This window comes from Syngnathus scovelli, chromosome 5 (assembly GCF_024217435.2).
Source record: "Syngnathus scovelli strain Florida chromosome 5, RoL_Ssco_1.2, whole genome shotgun sequence".
Taxonomy (NCBI): Eukaryota; Metazoa; Chordata; class Actinopteri; order Syngnathiformes; family Syngnathidae; genus Syngnathus; species Syngnathus scovelli.
In genome coordinates this window covers 13,495,059-13,519,586 of record NC_090851.1, presented here as the reverse complement: position 1 = coordinate 13,519,586, position 24,528 = coordinate 13,495,059, and the positions used below count along the sequence as shown (strand labels likewise).

At 45.3% G+C, this 24,528-nt stretch overlaps 1 protein-coding gene and 1 long non-coding RNA gene across 4 annotated transcripts in view; one reads left to right on the top strand and one right to left on the bottom strand.

Annotated features, from left to right (window-relative positions):
* Positions 1–21,161, bottom strand: part of LOC125969171 (potassium voltage-gated channel subfamily KQT member 5) — a 111,059-nt gene extending 89,898 nt beyond the window's left edge. The window contains exon 1 of one of the 3 annotated variants that reach the window (XM_049720963.2): positions 20,527–21,161. In XM_049720963.2, coding sequence (XP_049576920.1) covers positions 20,527–20,870 — 344 coding nt within the window. In that variant the 5' untranslated portion in view covers positions 20,871–21,161. The remainder of the gene's footprint in view (positions 1–20,526) is intronic. The other 2 variants (XM_049720962.2, XM_049720961.2) reach the window with 2 other exon arrangements.
* LOC125969184 (uncharacterized) lies at positions 7,085–17,601 on the top strand. Its single transcript, XR_007481498.1, has 3 exons — positions 7,085–7,483; positions 15,153–15,293; positions 15,405–17,601. It is a non-coding gene; the product is annotated as an uncharacterized lncRNA (long non-coding RNA).
* Positions 21,162–24,528: the final 3,367 nt, after the last annotated feature.

Sequence of the window (24,528 nt, the reverse complement as noted above, 5' to 3'; positions counted from 1 at the left end):
TTTCTAGAATTGCAAATTGTCTTCACTTTAGATAATATATATATATATATATATATGAAATATTTGTCCAGTTTTTACTCGTCTGATTTGAAAACGAGTTATTTGTCAGTTTGTTTTGTAGCTTTTACTGTATATAATATGAGGTGCTCATACATTTATTTGGGTTGACAGTCATAATGGCCCTCCGAAAGAAGCTATGACTACAATGCGGCCCGCGAAAAAAATGGGTTTGATGGCCCTGTTATAGGGGCAACAGTGACTATGTGTGACAGCATGTAGCATTCATTGAATTACAGCGGGTATATTATGATGTAATTTCATTCGTGAATGGCTGATAGATGTTCAGCTGGTTGAGATTAGGAGGAGTAAACAGCAGCTGTTCACTGGAGTGAAAGTTGTTCTGTCATGGAAGGTCATAAGTCTGTCGTCACGGGGGAAAATAGAGACTCCAGGACCGGATGCAGCTGATTCATTGAGAGAAATAGGATTCCCTGACCTGAATAGATTAATTAGTAATGTCCTTACAAAAAGGGCTTTATTTTTGTGCACAGTGCAAAGTGTCAACTAAATATGTGCAAAACAACATGGCTGTTTTTTTGTGACGCTGTGGGCGGGAAAGCAGCCAACTTGATACACCGCATGTCAAAGCGGAGAGTTTCATTCTCTTCAAATGACGTGTGCGAGGCACACTGATAGTCCTCGACATTATGGAAGAAGAAACTGATTTGCTCGCCTCCACGGGCTTTGTGAGGATAAGCAGTTCAGATAATGGATGGATATATATATGTGTGTATATATGTATATATGTATATATATATATATATATATATATAAAAATTCCTCACCCCCCGTGGGTGGTCTCTTTTTCCCTTCAAGCTTGGGTCCTCTACCAGAGGCCTGGGAGCTTGAGGGTTCTACGCAGTATCTTTGCTGTTCCTAGTAGTGCACTTTTCTGGACTGAGATGTCAGATGTTTTTCCTGGGATCTGTTTCAGCCACTCCTCCAGTTTGGGGGTTACTGCCCCTAGTTTTCCAATGACCACAGGTACCACTGAAGTCTTCACTCTCTAGGCCTTCTCCAGCTCTTCTCTGAGCCCTTGATATTTCTCAAGTTTCTCATGTTCCTTTTTTTTAATGTTACCATCATTTGGGATGGCTATGTCAACCACAACGGCTTTCCTCTGCTCTTTGTCCACCACCACAATGTCCGGTTGGTTCGCTCGCCATTACCATTCTGTCTGTCTGGATCTGGAAGTCCCAGAGGATCTTGGCTTGGTCATTCTCTACCACCTCTGGAGGTGTTTCCCACTTGGATCTTGGGACTTCCAGTCCATACTCTGCACAGATGTTCCTGTACACTATTCCAGCTACTTGGTTATGGCGCTCCATGTATGCTTTACCTGCCAGCATCTTACGCCCTGCAGTTATGTGCTGGATTGTCTCAGGACCTTCTTTGCACAATCTACACCTGGGGTCTTGTCTGGTGTGGTAGATTTGGGCCTCTATTGCTCTGGTGCTCAAGGCCTGTTCTTGTGCAGCCAAGATCAATGCCTCTGTGCTGTCCTTCAGACCAGCTCTTTCTAGCCATTGGTAGGATTTCTGGATATCAGCCACTTCAGCTATGTTTCGGTGGTACATACCATGTAGGGGCTTGTCCTCCCATGATGGTCCCGCCAGCATCTCATCTTCCTTTGATGCCCATTGTCTGAGACATACACTAAGCACGTGTTCCGTTGGGGCCTTATCCCTGATGTACTTATGGATCTTGGATGTTTCATCTTGGATAGTGGCTCTCACGCTCGCTAGTCCTCGGCCTCCTTCTTTACGGCTAGTGTACAGTCTCAGGGTGCTGGACTTGGGATGGAACCCTCTATGCATGGTTAGGAGCTTCCGTGGCTTGATATCTGTGGTCTGTATATCCTCCTTTGGCCACCGTATGATTCCTGCAGGGTATCTGATTACTGGTAGGGCGTAGCTGTTAATGGCTAGGGACTTGTTCTTGCCGTTGAGCTGACTTCTTAGGACTTGCCTTACTCGATGGAGGTATTTGGCTGTGGCTGCTTTCCTTGTTTCCTCGTCAAGGTTGCCATTTGCCTGTGGAATTCCAAGGTATTTGTAGCTGTCCTCAATGTCTGCTATTGTTCCTTCTGGGATGAGACCCCCTCTGTGTGGATTACCTTTCCTCTTTTAGTCACCGTGCGGCCACATTTCTCAAGTCCGAATGACATTCCGATGTCAGAGCTGTAGATCCTGGTAGTGTGGATCAGGGAGTCAATGTCCCGCTCGTTCTTAGCGTACAGCTTTATGTCATCCATGTAGAGGAGGTGGCTGATGGTGGCCCCATTCCTGAGTTGGTATCCATAGCCCGTCTTGTTGATTATTTGGCTGAGTGGGTTCAGTCCTATACAGAACAGCATTGGGGACAGAGCGTCTCCTTGGTATATACCACATTTGATGGTCACGTGTGCAAGTGGCTTGCCATTGGCTTCAAGTGTGGTTTTCCACTGTTTCATCGAGTTGGCAATGAAGGTTCTCAGAGTCCCATTGATGTTGTACAGCCTCAAGCATTCAGTGATTCAAGTATGTGGCATTGAGTCATATGCTTTCTTGTAATCAATCCAGGCAGTGCTCAGGTTGGTACGTCTGGTTCTGCAGTCTTGGGTGACTGTTCTATCCACCAGGAGCTGATGTTTTGCTCCTCTGGTATTTTTACCAATCCTTTTCTGAGCAGTGCTCATGTATTGATCCATGTGCCCGCTGATCTTATCTGATATTATGCCCGACATCAGCTTCCATGTTGTGGAGAGGCAGGTGATTGGCCGGTAGTTGGATGGGACTGTACCCTTTGAAGGATCCTTCTGGATCAGGATCGTACGCCCTTGGGTTAGCCATTCAGGGTGAGTCCCATCCCTTAGCAGCTGGTTCATTTGTGCTGCCAGGCGCTCATGGAGAGTTGTAAGTTTCTTGAGCCAGTAGCTGTGGATCATGTCAGGGCCTGGTGCTGTCCAGTTTTTCATTCCTGAGACTCTTCTCTGGATGTCTGCCACTGTGATGGTTACTGGGTTCTGTTCAGGGAGCTTGCTGTGGTCCTTTCTCAGAGCCACCAGCCACTGTGCATCCTTCTTATGTGATGCCTCCCGCTCCCATATATCCTTCCAGTACTGTTCAGTTTCCAGCCTTGGTGGGTCTGCTCTGCTATTATTCCCCTGCCACTGAGCGTACACTTTCGCTGGTTGTGTTGTGAACAACCTGTTCATTCGTCTGGCTTCATTCTCTCTTGTGTACCTCTTTAGGCGGCTGGCCAAGGCTTGGAGTCTTTGTTTGGCAGTTTCGAGTGGTTCAGGTATGGGCATCTGGCTGTATTTCTTGGGAACTTGCTTTTTCATTGCACCTTTCTGGGCCTCTGTCATTTGGCTCACTTCTCTCCGTGCTATCCTGATTTTAGCCTCCAGCCTTCTCTTCCATGGTGGGCACTGTTGTGGTCGCATATGGTCATTCTTCTTGTAGCCAAGCATTTCTAGGATCACTGCTGCTGAGGTGTATGTCAGCTCATTGGTTTCAGTGATGGTAGCCGTAGGAATTGTTGTCAGTGCTGCATTCACATCTTCTAGGAGACTTTCTGAGGGTACTTCACTTAGCCTCTGCAGTGTGTATCTAGGTTCCCGAGCATTCATTCTCGCCATGATCTTGTTCTTCAGGTCAGTTGCTGCCTCGTTCAGCTTGATTGTGCTAATTGGGGTTTCGTACCCAGCCTCTGGACTTGTACATGGATTTAACTCGTCTCTGACCTGGTGCTCTGGGTGACCTTCGCTATGGCATTTGTGTTGTATCTCATCAATCTCGAGCTGTGATAGCAGGTGCCGTTTATGGATATTGGAACATTGAGCTACTAGTTGCTTGGCCGATAGTGTTGACTGTGGGTATCGAAGTTGCCATTGTTCCCGCATTCTCCGCATGTAACCCCTTTCGCTCGGGTTGCTGGAGTAGTAGCATTCCAACAGATCCTTATTCTCGCATCTCACCCATTTGTGCCTTGTTCCAGTAGCCCATTTTTCATCAGGGTGCTCTGGTTCCCCAGCACCTGACGCAGACCTTGTTTGTCCGGGCGACGTCTTTCATTTCTTGTACTCTCATTATCTCTGAGGTAGGCGGTATCGTTAAGGGTCTTGCCTAAGGACCCACACTGACTGTTGGTAAGGTAATCACTCATTGCTCATATTGTGCCCCTGCCGGTAATCGAACCCGGGTCTCCCGTTTGTAAGTCATGTGACTTACTGATTGAGCTGGTCAGCCTTAGTCAGCCGTATTTTGTCCGAGACCTTGCATCCCTGGCTGTCAGGAGGTTTGGACAAACAGGGATAGCTTGGAAACAGTTTACTTTTTGCAGGGGGGAACGACAACACAGCACCACACAAGCTGTACCGTAACTGTCCTGCAGTAAATATATATATATATATATATTATATATATTCTTTGGTTTTCAACTTACTTTTTTTGACTGTTACTATTCTGCCACTCTATTTCCTGTAATTTGTGTTTCAATTTACTGTTTTCATGTTTTTTGTGGTTTCATGGTTGTTCATCATTAGCTACACATTTGTTATTCTATGATGAATAAAGTTGTGATTAGCAAACAATTGTTGTCTGCGCGTCAATGGACATAATAGTTTGCCAATGAACCTTCACTTCACTTGGTCGCAGTTAATATCAAGCTATTAAAATGAGCAGCAACCAAGGATACTGGAGTCATTAGCATTGAACTAATTTTGGACTCGTTTGATAGCATCCGAAGCGACGCATTGCGGCAATGGTGCCTTTCGCGGGTATCACAATTTTATACCAAGTATTTTTGTTCATTTTCCACCTCTGTTAAAACTAGCAGTAATCAGGATCTAGTCAAATTTTTAGCTTTCAGCTGACTGAACTTGTCTTGATAACTTTGATAACAACGGCTAAGTCATCACAGCCACAGGCGGATTTTTTATTTTATTTAATTTCTGGAACACCACATGTTCCAGTTTTAACAAAGTCATGATCAGAGAGCTACGTAATAAATTACAAGCAATCCGAAACACTTCCCACCCCTCGTCACCCTCTGTATCTTTGCCTCAGATGATGGGATGACTTTTAAAATATATAATGACGATATTAATAGTAATGTATTCAATTAATTGATTTTTGTAATGGTTCAGGTGTATTGTCTACAAATACATAACGTGGCTCTCATCACCTGCTGACCTTTTGTCATACCTGTAAGAATTTTTGTGATCTCATGTGAGACTTCAACTGGGTAATGAGGAAACATATTTGCCCGGGGTTCCTGAAATGAGTCAAACAGGTCAGCGGCTCGAGCAAACTAAGAACCCTTTCAGAGGTGTAGCAGAGGCAGATGGTTAGTGGGAAATGTGCTTCGTATACAATAATGTTTATCCAGGTGTTTCGAGAGAGCACCAAACGGAGCAGGCAGGCGGTGCTTTAAGCGTTCTTTCTACTGGGGTGCTTAATGTATGCATAGCCTGTGCAGTCTGCTCAAAAAGTCATTATATAGTCTTATTAATGAGTTGGTAGACAGAAGACAAGGCTGAGGCTGTCAAGCTCAAAGAAAGTTCAATTGTGATGGTTTTATGTTTCTAAGTTACTTTTTTGTGGTAACGAAAGTGTACATTCATTTCTTTTTAAACTACAAATTTGTTTCAGTAGTTTCGAGAAAAATCGAAAAACTAAATCTGCAAACAAAAAATCAAAACATTTTATTCAGCTACTGGCCTTTATCTATGTAAAGTGTTTTATTGAATAGATGAAAAAAATAAACATTTGTTACATTCACATAGATTGATTTCTTCTATAAACACCACAAAGATAGTCGGTTTCTATTTCCCTGCAAAGTGCTCATAGTAACAATTATGCACTAGTCAAGTCAAGTTTATTTATAAAGCCCTAAATCAAACTTCTACAGAGAAACCAACTGACCCTTGGGAAACATTTTGCAGTTTAACTGGATGCAATGTTAAATATTTGACATTCATTTACCTTCAGGCTTTTTTGTAGAATACACAAGAATATATATAGTTCCATCAACATATCATTTTAAAAGCTTTCATCTACATATATGTTATCAAGCTGCTATGCCCCAAAACAAATATTTTTTCACTGCAGTCAAGCTAGCCTATTAAAAACCCAAGTGGGTAGGTAATATGAGACATGTGGTACTGTCATTTCAGTCTGTTATTTCAACAAGCAGCTGTTGAGTGTTCCTTCTCATCTTGTGTTACAAAATCAAAAGTCCCTTCCTCTCTCACCTGACACACAACCTTACATATTCTCAGGTCCAGCTCATTTTGTGATTTGCAAAGTGCAAACGACTTACAAATAAATGCACTGCACAGTAGGGCAGAGTCCATTTAAGTGACTTGAAAAGCTATCAAACCTGCTTCAACTCTATTAATTTATTGTAAATCAGGGCTGAAAAAAAATAGAAGTTATATTGGAATAAAAAACACTTTTGCACGGTAGCGTGGTAAGAAACCATGACGCTAAATGGAGTAGGAAAAATTATTGATATTGTAATAATAAATGTATATATTGTCAGGGTTTGAGGGTTCTAAATTCACCTTTTTGGAAACCAGTTTATGTGGCTGTCCAATGTTTTTATACATCTCGACTGTACTGTTGTGTGAAATCGAAGCATTCACTCTGGCAAAGGTCATTATCTAGCATTACGGCACATTATTCATTGGAAATGTAAAAGTCACTGCCAGGGTACAAATGACAGAGAACAAAACATAGCATAGAGTACGATTGGTCATTGTTTGAATTTCAATTACCGTATTTTCTGCACTATTAGGCGCACTTAAAAGCATTTACTAAAAAAAAATCAAAGTGCGTCTTATAATGCAGAGCGCCTTATTTATGGATCAATTGGTGAATTTGTTGATCCAGACTGGTTGTACACAGCGCTCTACCAAAATGTTTCAGTACGACTAGTAAATTACAAGGTCGCATCGCTTTCAGCATTACGGCAACCGTGGTCAGGGGCGTCACCAAAGTAAAAGTGGTAAACACGCATAATGTGCTCACTCCTAGTCCAACACCTCTTGTGTGTATAAAGACGCCAAAATGATACGCATGCCACTATCTGCCAATGGATTGTGGACGCCGAGGCTGATATATCAGTCTCAACTCTGGTCTGAGCTTTCGCGAAGGCAGGAATAATAACTGAACTGCCAGGGAAGAGCAATGACACTGACACGGATAATGACGAGAGGGAGCCAGGGCATAATGAATGCCGTATTCGCCTAACTGTTCAATTCGGAGACGGAAGGGAAAGAATTTGACGGATTTGTGGATGGGGATATGTAAATATGCACATTAACATTTGAACAACGTCGTGTTATTGTGCAATGTTTGCATTGTAAATCGTTCAACTGTCCAAAAAACTTCAATTCGGACACGGAAGAATTCGACAGATTCACGGACGGGGATATGTAAGTGTATATTTACATATTAACGTTTGAACGTCATGTTATTTTGCAATGTTTGTAGTGTATTTTGTATTGTATATGAAGTTTGTCATATGTAAAGTTTGAGGGATCAGTGGACGGGGCTATGTAAATATGCATATTATAGTTTGAATCTATTATCTAAGACACCCTGAATTGATTGCCTGACAATTGCAGGGCACATGGACAAACAACCATTCACAATCTAACAACTATTTAGAGTGCTCAATTAACCTACCAAGCATGTCTTTGGAATGTAGGAGGAAACTGGAGTACCCGGAAAAACCCACACAGGCCTGATTCCAAGTGTGTGTGTGTGTGTGTGTGTGTGTGTGTGTGTGTGTGTGTGTGTGTGTGTGTGGTTAGCACAAATGGTTAGTGTTGCATAAGCTCATCTCCTTCATAGCTATTTCAATACGTTCTCAAGCCACATTGTTGACAAGTTTCTACAAAAAGCTGACAAGAAACTAAAATAGCCTCAAAAAAATTGGATACATCAGAAAAAACTTTTATGTCAGCATTGTGAACAATCAAGTCTTTCTTCCATCTCTTGACCCCTTTCTCTTTGGTAATGCTCTATTTGTATGAAAGGGGACTTTGCCTGCTGTGACCTCCAGAGCTAACCTACCACTAATATGTTCTGACAAGTCAGCTATATCAAAGTGCTAACAAAGCGGAACAATGGTGAAGCCATTTATCTCAGCATTTCAGCATTATACTAGAGTTCCCTTGACGATATTCCACTACATATTATACAGTTGCATAGGAGGGTTTACAGGCTGCCAAGGGGGTGACACCCCACCTATAGTTTTGCCACCCCACCTGCCACCCTAACAAATATATCAATACTGAATTGAATATTTATGTTTTTCTTATACTGTCTACATGATGTGTATATTTGTTTTAATAACCAGTTTAGAATTCACTCCCACATCCTGAAGCCCCTCCTCTAAAGAAGAAAATGATTTCATCCTACAGCATGCTGATGCACCAATTAAGGATAGCCTTAACTTCAATGCTGTTGTGAGTCAGTCTTTGCGGTACGTGACAGAATCGGCCACCAAGAAATGAGCTCTTATGAAACCATATATCAAAACCTTTGCAAACAATAATGAGAGGGGCATGAACAAAAGGGAAACCCCAGCAAAAACGGAAGTTCTATGAGAAAATGGACCATCCAGAAAAAGGAGGTGGTAGAGAAGTGGTCACATCAGCCTTGCCACTCTATCATGACAAAATGGAGATTCAAGGTATATGTTCATGGTCCAACAGATACCTCCCATGCCTTGCTATGATTTCCATTCTGGTGGCCCAGTGGTTGAGTTCATCGGGTAGAGCTCAGCCCTCCCAAGCTGCTGATGGTGTGTGTGTGTGTGTGTGTGTGTGTGTGTGTGTGTGTGTGTGTGTGTGTGTGTGTGTGTGTGTGTGTGTGTGTGTGTGTGTGTGCGTGCGTGCGTGCGTGCGTGTGTGTGTGTGTGTGTGTGTGTGTATGAGTGCGTGCGTGCGTGCGTGCGTGCGTGCGTGCGTGCGTGCGTGCGTGCGTGCGTGCGTGCGTGCGTGCGTGCACCTGGAGGTGTGGGGTAACCTCTGCCCCCCACCATCTGAGCCTCCTGCCACCCCAGCAAAACCTTCCTAAAACCGCCACTGTACAGTTGCCTCCCAGATTTAACCAAGCAAAGCAATAAGAGGCTTTCATTAGATAATTACAACAGCAATTGAAAAGTTTTGGAAGAATTCAGACCACTGAACCACAAGAAAGCTGTGAATATTTTGTCATGCATTAAACAACCACATATGGAAATCATTACAAGGTTGTAAGAAAACAATTATTGGTCTTTAAATCTTCACAAAACTTGAACCGTCATACACAGCATATCTCGAAAGATGTGTTCGATGTTGGGCATTTAAAGAATTAACTGGCCACGTGTGTTTTACTTTTTCTACAGTGAAAGTACTCCAAAAAGAAAACAACAGGGAATCTTCACTGCAAAGTCAGCGGTCATCTAATTTGTGCCCATCTCAAGTCAAGCTTGAAGTGCAGTCTAACTGTGTTAATGGATGGGTGGACTTTTCGTTATTTTTGTGTTTTCGTAGACGGGCACAGTTATAAATACCGTAATTTCCGCACTATAAGCCGCGACTTTTTTCCAAAATTTTGGACCCTGCGGCTTATAGTCAGGTGCGGCTTATATAAGATTTCTTTCGTGATTTTTGTGATGACTTGATCACTTTTACTCTTAACACTATTATATACAGTAAAAGCTACAAAACAAACTGACAAATAACTCGTTTTCAAATCAGACGAGTAAAAACTGGTCAAATATAAAAAAAAAAAAAGATATTATTAAAAGTGAAGACAATTTGCAATTCTAGTTGTCAGGCGCAGAGCAGGGAGAGGACTCGAATGCAGAGAGTTCAATGTCCAAAAAGGCTTTTATTTTATTTTTATTTTCTGGAGAACCTATCCACGACGGTGAGTATCGTTGTCTTACCGCTAGACACCGGCAGTCCCGTGACAAAATCCACAGAGATGTCGGCCCATGGTCGAGAGGGAATGGAGAGAGGCTGCAGCAACCCCACACGGCGGCCCGGAGTGTTCTTACTTCGCGCACAGATGGAACAGGCTGCAACATACTCCCGGACGTCCGCCCCCATGGAGGGCCACCAGAATCTTTGTTGGATGACGTGCAGGGTTCTTCGCACGCCCGGGTGACACGTGAGCCGGGAGGTGTGCGCCCAGTGGATCACTTGGGATCGTAGTTGGGGCGGAACAAACAGTCTATTCTCGGGACTTCCCCTAGGGGGTGGATCATCGTGGTTTGCCCGCTTCACCAAGTCCTCTATGGGCCAGGTTACGGCTCCCACCACGCAGTGAGGGGGGAGAATGGGCTCTGGCTCTGTGGACACCGGGTCTGGGCTGTAGATGCGTGACAGCGCATCAGGTTTGGTGTTCTTGGCCCCCGGTCTGTAAGACAACGTGAAATGAAAACGGTTAAAGAAGAGGGACCAACGAGCCTGGCGGGAGTTCAATCGCTTGGCCTCCTTGATATATTGCAGGTTCATGTGATCGGTCCAAACCAGAAAGGGGTGTTGGGCTCCCTCCAGCCAGTGTCTCCATTCTTCAAGAGCCTTTTTGACCGCTAACAATTCCCGATCTCCGACGTCATAGTTCTGCTCCGCGGGGGTCAGCCGTCGGGACAAAAAGGCGCAGGGATGGAGCTTGTTGTCGACCTGGGATCTCTGAGACAGGACGGCGCCGATTCCCTGGCTGGAGGCATCAACCTCCACCACGAACTGACGAGATGGGTCAGGCAAGGTAAGGATTGGAGCGGTGGTGAACCGCCTCTTCAGCTCCTGGAAGGCGGCTTCAGCCTTCGCCGTCCAGCGGAACGGAACTGTCGGGGAGGTGAGAGCGTGCAGGGGAGCCGCGGTGGCGCTGAAGCCTCGTATGAATCGTCTATAAAAGTTAGCAAATCCCAGAAATTGCTGCACTCTTTTGCGGCTATCCGGTACCGGCCATTGGGTCACCGCGCTTACTTTGGCTGGGTCCATCTGGACCTTTCCTGGGGCTATGATGAAGCCAAGGAACGATATCGTTTCTGCATGGAACTCGCTATTTTCGGCCTTGACATAAAGTCGATGGTCCAGGAGCCGTTGCAGGACCGACTTAACATGACTCTCATGGGTCCTCAAATCTGGTGAATAAATTAAGATGTCATCCAAGTAAACGAAAACAAAGTGGTCTAAGAAATCACTCAGAACGTCATTGATCATGGCCTGGAAGACCGCGGGGGCATTGGTGAGGCCGAACGGCATTACCCGGTATTCAAAGTGTCCCCGGGGGGTGTTGAAGCCCGTCTTCCACTCATCACCTTCCCGAATGCGCACGAGGTGATACGCGTTACGCAAATCTAACTTGGTGAATACCCGAGCCTGCTGCAACTGATCAAACACGGCCGACATGAGTGGGAGGGGGTACCGATTCTTTATAGTGATCTGGTTGAGGGGACTGTAATCTATGCAGGGGCGCAGGGTTCCGTCTTTCTTCCCCACAAAGAAAAATCCGGCCCCTGCAGGCGATGATGACGGCCTGATCAGACCCGCTTTAAGTGACGCGTCAATATAGTCATTTAAGGCCTTCTTTTCGGGGCCCGAAAGGGAATAAAGTCTCCCCTTGGGGATCGAAGCACCGGGCAATAGGTCTATGGCGCAGTCGTAGGGACGGTGGGGTGGTAAGGAGCTCGCCTTGGCTTTGCTAAATACCTCCGCAAGTTGATGGTAGCATTTGGGTACTTGGTTTAGATCTGGAGCTCTGAACTCTGGTTCAGGAGACGCAAGGTCCGAGGGAGAAGTGCAGGTGGACTCGATCGAAGGGTTCGGTTTGACACACGATACTTGGCACTGGGATGCCCACCACTTTATCTCCCCTGACTCCCAGTTTATTGCAGGGTTGTGGTGTTTTAGCCACGGATAACCGAGGATAAGCGGATTCAGGGGGGAGGTGACTACATGCAGTCTTACTAGTTCATGATGAGTGCCAAACGACAATGAGAGGGGTTCGGTTATATAAGATATGTCAAAAAGGGCTTGTCCGTTAAGTGCCTTAGCCTTTATGGTTGTGTTCAAGGGTTCGGTCTTTACACCTATGCTGCGAGCAAAAGCCCAGTCAATCAGATTCTCGTCGGCCCCTGAGTCAATCAACACCCCGAGCTCGAGTTCCTTGCCTTGGCAGGTTAGCGTCCCGACGGGTAGAACCCTATTCTTCTGCCGGACCACGGAGAAGGTGCTTACCCTCAGCGCACTCCGCTCCGGGCAGGAGAGGAGGAGAAGACCAAGCGCCCCGCAGTAGTAGCATCTGCCCTCCTGGCGTCGACGCTGTCTTTCCTCTTCGCTCAATTTGGCCCGGCCGAGCTGCATGGGTTCCGTCCCCTCGAGTGGCCCGGCCGGGATCGATCTTTGGTGGTGTGTCTCGTGGGATGACCGCCCGCCCAATGATGCGGAAGGAGTAACGATCGCACCCCGGCTTGCGCGCTGCTTCCTCCACTCCTGTAGTCGGTTGTCAGTTCGGACGGCCAACGCGATGAGAGCGTCGAGCTCCACAGGAAGATCAAGGGGAATGAGTTGGTCCTGGATGGTCCCGGAAAGACCCCGGAGAAAAGCATCGTACAGAGCCGTCGAGTTCCATCCGCTTTCCGCGGCCAGAGTGCGGAAGCGGATCGCGTAGTCGCTGACTGTCTCTCGACCCTGGGTGATATGGGACAGCTCTCGTGCCTTCTCTCATAACATCGAGCTCGCAAGGCTCGACTGCAGCCCGGGTTCACCTGCATATCATTCCGGGGAAGCCAGTCTGATCCCCCTCGCCAGAGGCGCGGGCGCCGGGTGGTCCACAGGGGGCGCCGCTGTGGAACAGGGCGTCACAGCTCGCCCCGTGGTCAGCAGAGCGAGGACGTCTTGCATCTGACGACTCAGCGAATCCACCTGGGCGGCCACCGCCTCTCTGAAGCCTTCCTGGTTCTTTACCAGTTCCTGAACGCCAACACTCAGAAGTTGCGAAGTCTGGGAGCGTACTTGGGCGACCAGCTGCGCTGTCTCTGCCGAGTCCATGTCTGGCCAGTGCGTAATGTCAGGCGCAGAGCAGGGAGAGGACTCGAATGCAGAGATTTCAATGTCCAAAAAGGCTTTTATTGTCTCCACTGACAGTCGAACAAAAAACGCCTCACTAGGAGGGAAAAAAGGGAAAACAAAGGCGCCTCGAACCGAGGGAGAAAAAGGGGAAATCAAAGCGCCTCGAACCGAGGGAAATACAAAAACAAGGTACCGATGTAACCAAGTTAACATCGGTGATCAAAGTCGCTCAAACAAGGCTTCTACGTGGAACTCGAGGGTTTCGTGATCGCTAGTGTTCTGACAAGGCAAGACGCACTGGCACTGGATACTAGGAAAGACGCGGGTTATATGGACACAGGAGGGGAACACAGGTGAAGACAGTTGGTCATTGACGCAGGTGCACACACTTGGAATCAGGGGTTCACGGGACCGGACGCACAGGGGAAGGACACACTGACTGGAACGAGAGGAAAATCACAATAAAACAGGAAATGATCCGGACGACACATGACAGCATGACACTAGTAATGACACACGGATTTGATGCACAATTTGTCTTCACGGGCCACATAGAATGATGTGGCGGGCCGTATCTGGCCCCCGGGCCTTGAGTTTGACACCTGTGCTCCAAACCCTTTCTCTTAAAGCAGTGGCGCTGTTTGGACCATCTGCATTGTATTAAAACCCAATCAATCAGCATTTAAATTAAATTCTTCTGACATTTTGCTCACCAAAAACAAGTTGTAATGAATGTGAACTTTTAATGCATTTTATTCAGAAGGTTACTTTGAACCTTAAACGGCGTACTTATGGATTTTTACGGCCTCCGGCCTCCAGGGGGCGCTCTAGCAGGAAGCAAGAACGAGACAGGCGAAGAAGAGATAATGCGCCGAAGAAGACGTGCTAGTTTGTGTTTACATTTCGCGCATCACGCATCACGCAGAACGCGATCAAGACGGACATTACTGAAAGGAAGCCTATATACACAAACCGTCATCATGGGGGACAAAAGAAATGCATATAATGCCGCTTTTAAGCCAAAGGCAGTCGATGTTGCTGACATTATCTTGTGTCTACTCTGGAGCGTACTTATGGATTTTTACGGCCTCCGGTCTCCAGGGGGCGCTCTAGCAGGAAGCAAGAGCGAGACAGACGAAGAAGAGATGCCAGTTTGTGTTTTGATCGTCTCGCACACAACCGCATTAACACAAAGACAGGAAGCTTTTATACACAAACCGTCATTATGGGGGACAAGAGAAATGCATATGATGCCGCTTTTAAGCTATACGTGTCGCTCGCTAGTTTAATGTAATTTAGCGCTTTGTGCATGAATAAGATTAGCATGAACAGACCCTCTTCACACTCGAAAAAATGCATAAAACCGACGACGAAAGATGTGTGAGGCGAAGGATATCTAACGCTATTCCAATCGGACACTAAGGAGGAAGACTTTGATGGTTTCAGTGCACAGGAGGAAGATGAAGACGGCTCTTTTTTTACTTTTACTGGTATGTGTTTTTTAACCAGCCCTGTTAGTGCTGTGCTACCGTGTTGCTGCTGTATTGCTGCTGTGTTACCGCCGCGTCTCAGTGACTTTGCTGTGTTACTTCCGTGTTGCTGCGGTATTACTGCCGCGTCACAGGCCGTGTTTGGAAAGAAATGTTAATGTATGTTATTAAAGCTTTAAAAAAACGTTCTGTGTCCAATTCTTTCTTTGCTAATAACTCACATGCACACTTCCGCGTTGCTGCGGTACTACTGCTGCGTCACAGGCAATGTTTAGAAAGACATGTTCAAGTATGTTATTAAAACCTTAAAAAGGCTTTCTATGTACTGTCTTTCTTTGTAAAAAAAACTCGTGTGCACGTGCGGCTTATAGTCCGGTGAGGCTTATGGAAGAAAAAAACTGAAATATACCTGAATTTTAGCTGGTGCGTCTTATAATCTGGTGCGGTTTATAGTCCGGCAATTACGGTAGGTGTGCTCAACACACCCGACTTGATTTATGGCCAATTGAAGCGACTCCCCTCATTCCCTTTATATTCAGGAGAGGCATGCAGTATAGTATATGGCAGAAGAATGGACTCACTGGAGTTAGCCGTTGCAGATCAGCGCGCACAAAGTACAGTACTTTATAAGGAACAGCAATAACATCTCCACTTACGGATGATCTAAAGTATGATGTGTCGTAAGTATTCACTTTTGTGTTTTGTTGGTTGGGGTAATTCAAAATAATTTTATTTAAGATCATTATCCTGTCAAATCCAATGTTTCCTATTCTCTCTGTCTCTCTTATCAGAGTGGAGGAACACTGCACACCAATAGCAGTACCATAGGCACGCTGACCATCCAGCTGCAGCCCTGGCCCTGTGGGTAAGACAGGCAGGTCAGAATGCCACTGGCTGTCCATCCACTACACAGCAGTATTAACAAGCTTGTAGCAAATGCATGGACCAGTAGCATGGCCTGGTGCTGTCCCCCTGCTATACAGCCAGTCGACCCCAGCCCTCCAGGACAGATCTCCAGGAAGTATGCTTGACTTGGCTGTGAATGTGGATGGTGCATGTCCTTGTACAGAGTGCCACTCATTATAAAAACTGAGTGTAGCCTACGTCACACAAGAATGAGGGATGGTGAAGCTATTTCTGAACCAGGATTGTCTGTCCTGGGGTAATACTACACTGCCAATGTTTTGACTTCAACATAGTGTAAGCCGTTTGAAGATACACTGACTTAATCAACATTCTGCAATGTCAGTGTTTTTCTTCCTTTTTTACCAGCTATGATCAAATCATGTCAAAAAAACTAACACCATGTGAGTCCATATGCAAGCTAGAAAAAATGAGTAGGAAAAGAATTATGCTCGATTTGAAGGGGGAGCCAACCCCAAAATTTTCTCTGTAATAATATGGTCTGTGCTGCCCAAACTAGTCAAAACACAGTACCAATCAAGGCTCACCAGTTTTATTAAGCTGAGCTGTGGTTGGTTGTGAGTCTTGTGACCTAAGACCTGCTAACTGTGATGTCATTCTCAGTCAACAGCAAGTGGCAAAATGGCTGCCCTCTTCAACTTCTTTTGAACCTCACGAGGGTCACGGGTGTGCTGGAGCCTAGCTCAGCTGACTTCGCGCAGACGACACCCTGAACTAGTTGCCAGCCAATCACAGGGCACACAGTGACAAACAACCACACTCACACATACGGGCAATTTGGAGTGGTCGAGATGGATAAAGTGGGTGGATTTTGTTGCAATATCCACAAACGCAATATTAATCAGAATGCCATCTTTAGACTAGTGGGGACAGATATAACATATTTATGTGCTTTGTGCCTGGTGAAAAAGCTGAAATCCCTTTGTTTGTTTGTTTGTTTGTTTGTTTGTTTGTTTGTTTGTTTGTTTGTTTGTTTGTTTGTTTGTTTGTTTGTTTGTTTGTTTGTTTTTTGTTTGTTTGTTTGTTTGTTTGTTTGTTTGTTTGTTACTAGAACTGCTGTACCTTAGACATTATATGGGAGCAATGAGGTTCAGGGTGTTCTGCCTTAAATGTGTTATTCCTTCAGGGAAAGAACAGCCTAATAGGCAACATACCTGGATTCTGAATGCCTAAATATAGCATGCATGTTGGGGTCCAGCATGGCCTTGATGACCCCTGACTAACTTCTGGCCATAGTGGCACAGCAGTAAAACCCATCTATTTGGCTGGGAGAATGACGTGTCAACATTGTTATGTTTGATACAAACAATACAGATGCAGATTCCTGTTTTGAGTAAGCTTAGGAAGGCAGCATCAGTTGCCATGGCAACTCTGCACCCTCATTTTGTGCACCGTAGGAGACTCACCTGAAGAGCAATGAATTGAGTCGTTTTAGTACACCCAATGAGGTTAAGGCTTTTTCTATAGGAGCGTGTATCAAGCGGAAAGATGTTCATAAAATCAAACGTGAAGAGTCTTTTGAATGACACCCACAGGGAATGCATTCATTGAAGAGTTGCTCCACCCGGAGTGCATACGTACATTACACTTGATGGAAGGTTCTATTTAGCCAAGAAAGTGTGCAACTGAGAGAATTGTCTGGCTTGAGCATGCAGGAGAATCTCTAAGCACAGTAAGAACATAACATTCATCCATTATCTGAACTGCCTTTTCTTCCCGAGGGTTGCGGGCTAGCGCTGGAGCCCATCCCAGCAGTCTTGGGCAGTTGGCGGGGTACACTCTGAGCTGGTCGCCAGCCAATCACAGGGCTCACATAAACAGACATTCACACTCACACCTTTGGAGTCGTCAATCGGCCTAGCATGCAAGTTTTTTGGAATGTAGGAGGAAACAGGAACACATGGAGGAAACCCACGCAGGCACGGGGAGAGCATGCAAACTCCACACAGGATGGCCAGAGCCAGTATTGAACCCACAACCTCTACACTCTGAGGCGGGTGTGATTGAGAGTACAGTGAAAGCAAAGCATGAGTGGTACAAATAAAAGCTATTTCTCACTCTAAATGTGACACGTTTTGAATCTTGTACCACATACTGAGACGACAAAAGTTTCAATTCAGCCATACAAGCTCAAGGAGATTCCTGACAGTTTGGGCATGAAGACAGGTGCAATTGTCTCGTTTGATGTTGTTTGCCTTGAAGAACAATACCCATCTCTTTTAAACATAAGGGCATGTCAGAAACAGGTTGTGGATGGGAACTCACTGAGTAAATATAGAATTATTAATGTAATGCCACACGAGCTCCTAATTGGAATTTTCCAAATGGGTAAAATAAATTAAATGCAATTAGAAGTTGTATGTGTATGTGTTGAATGTGTTAATCGTTATGACTATACTACTCATGTACAATACATCACAATTTTAAAGCAAGTCAGGTATTTTTTGTTTTCACCATGGACTGGCTGAGGGCTTTCTACATCATCTTGGGCACAATTGACCCTAGCGTAGGGTATTCTTTAGCCCTATCAGTACATATTCATGTTGAATTTCCATTTAGGGATAAAACTAATATAATAAATTATACTAAATTCAAGTTTGAGAGCAGCAAGGTTATATTACCCCCCCAATTGTTCAGCCTGCCAGTCCTGTAAGGTGAAAGAACACTATTTGTTTTCTCCTGATACTTTTCTGACGCTGAACATACTTGCAAGGATAAAAGTTTGTTAATCCAGAGGTGAGATGAATGGCACTACTGTGCATGTGTATAAGTGTGTCTGTATGAGTGGGATTGTGGGCAGGCTGGGTCTCAAGTCACAAGTCAACTCAGCACAAAGAGCGGCTCAGTTCTGCTACTGTCACACATAAGGAATTCATACATTCATGGCTGAGGTAAATACAAGTCCGGAAAAATGGAACAGTAAATAAGTGAAGGTGCTCTTTTCTTGAAGTTTCTGACAAAGCTAAATGTGCACACTGACTCCCACTGCATTGTTAAGATATGCCCAGTGTGTGAACACTGACGTGAACACAACATTAGCTGCCTTCAAAAACACTCAATTGTTCGCTGCTCAGTGGAGGCTTAATCAGTCGGCTGCAGTGCACACTCGCCAGCGAGAATGACAAGAGCCAGCCTGTTGAGCAAAGCCTTTCTTACAGCAAAACTCAGGCTCGGCGCCCGGTCATCATGTTAACAAATGCCGGCCGGACTCACTATTGGCTGGCCCAGCAGGAAATGAGGCAGGTTGAAGGGTCTCTCATTAGCATGAAAGTGTAAAGTTTGATATAATGCAATTGTTGATCCTCTGTGTTTTTCAACCTAAGCATGTCACAGATGTTATAACAAAACCTGGAAACTTTTTAAATTAAATTCCATCTGAATCTGCAAAATTACCAAGACCCGGTCTAACATGTTTCCATGCAGATATACGTCTGTGCAAGTCTGCGTCTTGTATACAAACTTGGAACCGGAGCTGATGATATTATGTGCAAATTAAAGATCATATACATTTTGATTGACTGTTGAAATCACCATGATGACCAGATGGAATGTGTTCCAGCAACCAGAGATGCAACCAGGGATGTGTAGGCAGAAATTGTGTAGTACAGTATTTGATTTATACATATATGTATGTATACCTGTTTTGATGACTTGGCACAACGAAAAACTTCCCACAAAGTAGTTTCCTTCATTTAAATTACATTAGTACATTACTACTACATTACTAAATACATTACTAGCAACCCAGTGCTAGTTTGACATTTGTGCTGTCAAAACTTGTGTAATCGCTTTATACGTTTAAGAAAAGTGCTAAGATGGCCAATGATAACGAATTAAAATATATGTAAGTACAGTATTTTTGAACGCGAGAAACTGGTCATATAGAGTGGCATATCATATGAGATAGTGGATTCACCACCAATTATTATTGAAGCAAACACCATCCAAAAAAACGAAGTATGGCTTCACCTGCAATTATTATTGAAGCAAAAGATCACACACACACACACACACACACACACACACACACACACACACACACACACACACAAAATGGATGGATGGAGGATATCTCGCTTTTCCAAATCTCTTGCCGTAGCATCATTTTCAATAATACTTTCTGCCGTGCCCATGTTTCTTCCTCCTTGTCTGACCCATGACCTCAACCACGGATGATTATGCAGCTCTGTCTTTTTTGTGTGCCATCATCGGTGGGGTTTAAAAAAGTAACAAGCATATATCGATAAATTAGGATAAGGAATAAAAGTGTTAATATTTCTAGGCATAAATGCAAAAAAAAAAAAACTGCCAAAAAAATACTCATAAATATATTTGATATTTGGATAATTGAAAGTCAGTAAGGTCGTTTTTTTCTGACTACTGCACTTCCATACTGCCATAAATACTCAAGTCATTTCCATATAATTTGATTTAAAAACTTTATTTCTTGCGACACAGCAACACAATAACAAGCTGAGAATGTATCATAGCCAACGAAATTTGGTTGCCTTTGCACGTAATCAAGCATCCAGGCATTTCCGCCTAACACGTGTTGTGCACAGACCCAAGACCCAGGACCTCAATCTCTCCACCCACGTACGCACGCACACACTTGGTGCGCAATGCTGCTTTAGCCGCCGCGTGTCAACTTCCTTCCTTTTCTAACAGTCACGTTGCTTCAACCATAATTTTCGTTCATTCAGATTAAATGCGAAGTCAACAGAAGGTACTTCAACAGCGATGGTTCTTATAAAACATGCACGAATCTCCATGGCCACTTACGGTTCAAAAGCACTTGCAATTTTTTTCCTAAACGATTTGTTTATCGAGTGTTTGCCCCTGCAACGAACGCAGCGTGTGAAATAGAACGTCACTTAGTAGAGAAAGAGGGGAAAAGAGAGCGTCCGCTCAGTGTCGATGCGATGGTGCCAATTCATGCAAGCAGTAGAAGCAGCATCAACAGGTGCGCACAAAAGAAGAGAAACTTACACAAAGGCATGGTAGATGAAGGCCCAGGCTCTCGGTCTCTCTAAAACGTTGTACAGGTAGTTTTGGAGCCGCCGGTAGCGCACATTCCTGCGACTGCTTTGCGCGCTGTATATGAGCGGCTTGCCGAGCAAGCTGAGTCGGGCCCCTTGCTTCCCTCGCAGGCTTTCGGATCCAACAGCGCCGAAGGCGTTGGAGGTTGACAGCAAGCCGTCTCCCGCACTGTTCATCATCTTTCGTCCGGATTCAACATCTTTCATGCCGTAGCCTTCGGCGCGATGGTGCCCCGCCGAAGTCCTCATCCAGAGCCCGGTGGCGCCTTCATCTCCGCTGTGTTTCCGTGGCATTGCATCACCCAACGGTCTTCAGAATGCAAGAAGGATTTGGCCGGAAACTGGAGCGCAATGCAGACTTTTGCGTCCGAAGCACTGCAAGGGAGTGAGCCGACAGGGCGAGAAGCCCACGTTTGCCGTCACGCTTTGACCGCCCTCCTCTCTTTCCTTGAGCTAGTCGAATTCCAACCCCTCTGCAGCACTCACTACATGTGCGCCGCCACTGACGCGCGCATTGCCGTGCGCATTGCCGACACTGGCCAAAGTGATCAAATAAAAACCCATTCTAAAGAAGGGACCTACTTTAGTATGGATTATTCGCTCACTTCTTGTGCGCCCGTTGACCTTGCGTCTACTCACGAATCAAAGTGCATTAGTTTAAACTTTTATCAGCGGAAAAAATGCTTAAATTTCAATGAATATATGAGCTCCTCCGTGTATTTGACAGGGAGTTCAAACGTGCTTCTCGTGTAATGTGATTTTCCCTTCAAAAGCTACAGATTACACGACTTTCCCCCCCTTTTTTTCCACACAAAGCCTATCAGGTATCATAGCTCCCGATGAGTTTTCCACTTGCCTGCCTGAGCGAGGAGGACTGACTAAACATCTGCACAAACCATTATGGCGAATGGAACGAATTTAGCTTGAATTGCGTTTTAAGTGAAAATGTAAAAACTTCATTCTTCCACCCCAGATCTTCGTAGTTAAATCTGGTTAATTGTAATTCATAAATTTGTTAATTCAATCAGGAGTTTTGCTGTTGTGAAAATCGCCTTCCCGCATTTCACTACAAAGAAATTAGTTAACGGAACTAGTCCCTATAGCAAAAAAAAAAAAAAAAAAAAGACATTTACATGAGCTGTTCCTTTTTGTTTGACTCATAACGACCCCAACTGAACTTCCCCTTTTGGGCGCACAGTCATGAACGGTGTTACACTTCACATTTCTAAATAGGCAAGAAAATGTCTATAAAGGAAAGCGCAATATGGCCACATTGAATTCAAACCTATTTGAGTGTTCTTGTTCTCATTTTAACCTGTGTAGGCTTGAGAGCATGTTCTGTACAGTCGACAACGGCATGTGCGTCTTACATATAATGAAACTGCGCCATCTCTTGGTGGCAGTGTCACTCAACAAATGGATCAGACTTTGATTGCACTTGTTACGGAAGGACCATATAATGGGAATCAAAGTCAAAGTCAGCTTTGTTGTCAATTTCTCCACATGCCGAAGACACACAAAGAAACCGAAATTTCGTTCCCCGCTATCCCACGGTGACAAGACATGGCCCACAATAGACAATCAAGTAAACAAGTAAACAACTGCGTGCTGAATAAATAATTAATAAATAACACAACAAATAAATAAGAGGAGCAAAAAGGAGCAAGTGAGCGTACAGCAAACATTTCAGAAAATAGCGCAACAGTGCCACACGCTACGCAGAAGGGCGTAGCGAGTTCAGGGTCCTAACAGCGTGGAGAAAGAAGCTGTTGGCGAGTCTGGTGGTGCGGGAGCGCAGGCTCCTGTACCTCTTCCCAGAGGGCAGAAGGTCAAACAAAGAGTGAGCTGGGTGACTCACATCACTCGCAATCGGGGTTGCCTTGCGGGCGAGATGGGAGGTGTAAATGTCCTTCAGGGAGGGGAGCGAAGCACCAATAACCTTAAAAGCTGTATTCACTATGCGCTGCAGGGCCTTCAAGTTCTGTTCAGTGCAGCTACCACCCCAGACAGCGATGCCACTGGTGAGGACGCTCTCAATGGTGCCACGTAGAATGTAGACAGGACTGCTTGAGGAGCACATGCACGCCTGAGCTTCCGCAGCAAGTACTGGCGGCGCTGAGCTTTCTTTGCCAGTGACGCGGTGTTTGCGGACCAGGAGAGGTCCTCACTGATGTGCACCCCCAGGAACTTGGTGCAGCTCACCCTCTCCACCACAGCGCCGTCGATGATCAGCGGCAGGTGTTTTGTGTGACCCTTCCGGAAGTCAACACGATTTCCTTGGTCTTGTTTACGTTCAGCAGGAGCTTGTTGTCCCTGCACCACGTGGTCAGAAGGTCAACTTCCGACCTGTACCGAGTCTCGTCGCCCTTCGTGACGAGACCCACCAGAGTCGTGTCGTCAGCAAACTTCACTATGCGGTTGTCGCTGTAGGTCGCAGTGCAGTCATGCGTCAGCAGGGTGAAGAGCAATGGACTGAGCACGCAGCCCTGGGGGGCCCCCGTGCTCAGCGTGATGCTGGCGGAGAGTTTGTCACCAACACGCACCACCTGAGGCCTTTGACAGAGGAAGTCCAGTAGCCAGTTGCAGAGGGAGGTACTGAGGCCCAGCTCGTCGAGTTTGCAGATGAGTCGCTGCGGCACAATGGTGTTGAAGGCAGAGCTGAAGTCCACAAACAGCAATCTCACATACGAGTCCTTTCTCTCCAGGTGGGTGAGGGCCGAGTGGAGGGCAGAGCAGATGGCATCCTCAGAGAACCGTTTGGCACGGTACGCAAACTGGAAAGGGTCAATGGCCCGTATGTATTTATTTGAAGACTGGCACAGCATTCCAGTGCTGATCAACGTCAACGGCTTTCTAAATCCCCTTTTTAACGCTGAAATGACTGGATCTTGTATGTGCACACCTTTCCTTTCATTCAAGCTACAGTAAACCATTGTACATCCTTGCCACGTTTAATTTCAGGCACTTAGAGCAGGGGTCACCAACCTTTCTTAAACCGAGAGCTACTTCCTGGGTACTGATTAAGGCAAAGGGCTACCAGTTTGATACACACTTCTGAAATAGCCAATTTGCTCAATTTGGCTTTCACTATGTGTTATTATTGTCATTCCAGTTCACATGTAAGTGTGATTTTAACAAGAATAGCAAAAATACAGTCAAACCTTGTTTTTTGACCACAATCCGTTCCAGAAGTTGGTTCAAGAAGTGAATCGGTCGAATTCCAAATCTTTTTTTCTCATTACAAATAATAGAATTTTTTTTATACGTTTCAAGACAAAAAAAACCCCGCCTTTTTAAAGTGTTTTTTCATCTGCGCATATTTGTCCGATCGCGCAACTGCAGCGCAACGCCGAACGCACAACCGTCGCTGAAATTTAGAAAATATTTTTAAAGTCCTGATGTACTTTCCCAAATTTAAGTGGACCTAAGTGCGCAGGGAGCTTTATTTTGTCCGATCGTGCAACCGCAGCGCACCGCCGAACGCGCAACAGTAGCCGACCGTGCAACTGCACCGCGCTGGTCGCATTATTGTGACAGAGCCGTCACTAAAATGTATAAAATATTTTTAAAGTCCTGATGTACTTACCAAAATTTAGGTGGACCTCAGTGCCCAGGGAGCTTAATTTGGTCCGATCGCGCACCCGCAGAGCGCCGGGCGCTCACTGTCGCATTGCTTTAAGAGCGTCTTTGTGTTTTAGGATGGCTATACTGCTCCCACTTGCTTTCTTTGGAGGCATGATTGGGGGTTAATACAATCCTTTAAGTAACGAAAATACAGTAACAACGGATTCAGTCGGCATCCGTGCGGTCGGGTTTTTTCGGGTCCTCCTGGCTCATCTCGCGAGGTTTTACCTCTAAATTTTGTTCGACAACCGAAGCAAAAAATCTCGATTTTTTTGTTCGAATTCCAATTTTTTCGAGAACCGGGACGTTTGAAAACCGAGGTTTGACT